The 3,872-nt window shown below is 41.8% G+C and overlaps 1 protein-coding gene across 1 annotated transcript; it reads left to right on the top strand.

Moving 5' to 3' along the window:
- The first annotated feature begins 2,562 nt into the window (after positions 1-2,562).
- On the top strand, positions 2,563-3,643 carry LOC147426228 (uncharacterized). The gene is made up of 3 exons (XM_086498046.1): positions 2,563-2,751; positions 3,120-3,190; positions 3,269-3,643. The coding sequence occupies exons 1-3, from the start codon at positions 2,619-2,621 to the stop codon at positions 3,641-3,643; spliced, it is 579 nt and encodes a 192-aa protein (XP_086354172.1). The 5' UTR covers positions 2,563-2,618.
- Positions 3,644-3,872: the final 229 nt, after the last annotated feature.

Raw genomic sequence — 3,872 nt, 5'->3', positions numbered from 1 at the left:
GCTTGTGATGCATAGTCACCACTCATGTATGAACAAAAACAACCCAATTAAATGCAAAGTGGTTGGGGTCCAAACAACTCGCCCGAAGTGAGACATGTTGAACCCATTGTAGAGCTTGAAAAATTCGGACAAGTCGTACACGAGAACACAAAAATTTCATTGTAGTCGACTTCAGCAAATACTGCATTGTGTGTGATTAGTCCTATATTGTGACTGACGGAATAGGATATAAGCACAAAGCCTTTCGTGTTTTCATTGACATGAAATGTTTAAAAAACCTTTGTCAACCTTGAAAGTGTTGGTTAGTTGGGAACAACTCTTGACAGGAATCAAGTGAGCCCATTGTCAAAAAGCCTCCATATTTTGGAGAAAGTAATTGAGATATTTGGCCCTCTACACAGTTTTCTAAAAGAATCGAGGGGATCTATAGATAATTAACAACAAATTTTAATTACAAAAAAAACTACAAAGGTCATAAACCTGTTCTTTACTCGAGTGTTAATCTTGCCATGATAGTGCTTAAGTTAAAATCTAAGAGGTGCATGTAGGTAATCCTGCAACTATAGAGGTCATTGATGGTCGCCCCCTCGCTTCAGGGGATGTTAGGTATGAAACTCGCCTCATCGAAGTAACATTGAAGGAGCATGTTTCAAGAATATCGTTCAATATCATACAAAGCCCAAGCAATCCAGTTGTTATTGGGTTACCGTGGCTTGAATTACATAATTTTAGCATCGATTGGAAGGCTCGGAAAATTGAACCACGCAAAGTCTAAAAGAAGAAGGGAAGGCATAATAGGCCTATATATCTTGGAGCCAAGGTCTTCATGCGTGCAACCAAAAAGTATTCAACTTGCTTGATATTTGCAACACCGACCGACACGTCAACAACAAAAATCATGGAGACATTGCCATGTCAATATCAAGATTACAATGATGTTTTTGAGAAGAAGAATGCAAACCTCTTACCGGAGCATCGACCCTATGACCCAACCCCCTTTTGGCCCAATATACAAGCTATCTCAAGATGAATTGGTAGAATTACGAAACAATATTGATGAGAATCTTGCTAAGGGGTTCATACGGCATTCAAAGTCCCCAGCAAAAGCTCCAATACTCTTTGTAAAAAAGAATGACAGAACTCTCCGGATGTGCGTGGATTATAGGGGCCTGAACAAGATCACCGTTAAGAAACGACAAAAATAGACCTTCGTGGTGCTTACAACCTAGTCAGAATCAAAGAAGGTGATGAATGGAAGAAAGCCTTTCGCACAAGGTATGGCCACTTTGAATATACGGTCATGCCATTTGGTCCAAATGCCCCAACAGTTTTTCAACATTTATTGAACGACATCTTTCGGGACTATTTGGATTATTTTGTGGTAATATACTTGGATGATATCTTGATATTTTGCAAGGATCAAGAAGATTATGAGCACCATGTACGGTTAGTGCTTGAAAACCTTCGTGCATCAGGGTTATAAACAAAGTTGGAGAAGTGCTCTTTTCATCAATCTAAGGTGGAATTTCTTGGTTATGTTATCTCTGAAAAGGGAATCTCCATGGATCCAAAGAAGGTTCAAACCATCCTTGATTGGGAGACACCCACCTTGGTAAGAGATGTTCAATGTTTCCTCGGATTTACAAATTTCTATCGTATCCTTCTCTTGGGATACTCCAAGGTGGTTACAGCACTCACAAGGTTGACATGCCATAATAAGTTTTTTGGGTCTCAGAGGCCGTGAAAGCTTTTTAGACTCTCAAGTAAGCTTTCACGACCGCACCCATTCTAATTCATGCAAATCCTACAAAGCCTTTCATCCTAGAAATAGACGCTTCAGATTTTGCCCTTGGCGCTATTCTATTCCAAGTAGGTGAGGATTGTCGGGTACATCCAGTGACTTTTCATTCCCGCAAGTTCTCGACTGCAGAAATTAGTTATGAAATCCATGACAAAGAGCCTTAGCAAGAATTTGGAATACTTCATGGCATCCCGCGTCTTGAATCGTCGCCAAGCCAGGTGGAGTAGTATCCTATCAAGGTTTGATTTTCTTATCAAGAAGATCCTACCTTGTACCTAGAGAAGGCGACGCAGGAGTTGATCAACAAGAGTCGGTAATTTTAAAACCTGAGCAGCTTAAGCTAAATGCCACCATAAGCCAAGCTCCTAAAGATTGTACTTTTCTTTCTAAGGTGAAGACGCAAATTGCCAAGGACCCACTTCTCAGAATATTAGACAACAACTACAAGGACAAGGGGTTAATGAGGACTTTCAAGAAATTGATGGAATAATTTACTATAAAGGTCTTCTCTATATTCCGCCAGGACCAACACGCTTGGAGGTACTTTAGCAACAACATGATCTTCCATCACCAGGGCATTTTGGGTTAATAAGACAATTGAGCTTCTCTCCCGTGACTTTTGGTGGCCTCAAATGTGGGATCTTGCCAAGGATTATGTAGGAACTTGTGACACTTGCAATATATCAAAGGCTCCTCGTCATCGTCCTCATGGGTTACTCCATCCCTTGCCCATTCCAAGCAAATCATGGTCATCCATCTCCATGGATTTCATCGTAGAGCTACCCTTGTCACAAGATTTGACTCCACTTTAGTAGTCATGGATCGGTTTACAAAAATGGCACACTTAATTCCAACCACTAAAATCATCACCAACGAAGGTACGACCAAACTCTTTCTACACCATATCTATCGTTATCACGGATTACCCAATGACATAGTTTCTAATCGAGGCCCACAGTTCATCTTTAGCTTTTGGAAAAGCTTATTCAAGCTACTCAGAGTACAAATCAACCTCTCCTCAGCCAATCACCCACAAAGTGATGGACAAATCGAGAGAGTAAATCAAGTTTTGGAAGGGTATCTCCATTGTACTATCAATTATCACTAGGATAATTAGGTCGAGCTCCTACTGCTAGTAGAATTCTCCTACAATAACAATTTTCACGCCTCCACCCGTCACACTCCATTCTTTGCTAATTATGGTCACCATCCCAAACAGGATATCCACAGACACCATCAAGTTAGGCTCCAATTGCTATTCATCTTGCACAATGGTTATCTGCAATGCACAAAGAGCTTACAATTCATATCAAAGAAGCTCAATCCAAGTATAAGGAAAGTGCAAATCTCCATCGCATGCATCATCCAAAATACAAAGAGGGGGATAAAGTGTGGCTCCTTCAGCGTGATCTACGTTCATCTCGTCCCTGTTAAAAGCTGGATTATCGAAGGCTTGGCCCGTTTAAGATTATCCGTCAAGTCAATCCAGTCACCTATCAACTCCAGTTGCCCTCATCCATGAAGATCCATCCGGTCTTTCATGTTTCCATCCTAGAACCTTGCCACACATCTAACATCCCAGAAAGAGCCCTACAACCACCTCCTCCGATTAAGATTCAAGGACATGACGAATATGAGGTCGAGAAAGTCCTAGATTCTCAAGTTTCGCATGGCAGGTTACAGTACTTGGAGCATTGGAAAGGCTATGATGCCAGTGAAAGAACCTGGGAACCAACACACAATCTTCAACATGCACCTCTCAAAGTCCAAGAATTCCATCAACAGCATCCATGGAAGCCCCAGTCAAGGAACATGACCGCTCCTCGTGGAACTCGTCGCTAGAGGAGGGGGTAATGTCATGGATGCTTGAGAGTCAGCCATTGCTGATGTCATCGCCTACATCATCACCTGCGTCATCACCTGCATCATTGTTGATGTCATGGCCTGCATCATCACCTCTGTCATCGCTTGCATCATTGCCTGTGTCATCAGCTGCATCGTTGCTGATATCATCACCTGCATCATTGCTAGAAGATTCTAGAAGCTTGGAGGAGGTCTCATAAGAATCTAG

The sequence above is a fragment of the Adiantum capillus-veneris genome, chromosome 24, assembly GCF_014529385.1.
Source record: "Adiantum capillus-veneris isolate H3 chromosome 24, ASM1452938v2, whole genome shotgun sequence".
NCBI lineage: Eukaryota > Viridiplantae > Streptophyta > Polypodiopsida > Polypodiales > Pteridaceae > Adiantum > Adiantum capillus-veneris.
Note: the sequence above shows the minus strand (reverse complement) of the source record. Positions and strands in the feature narration are given on the sequence as shown.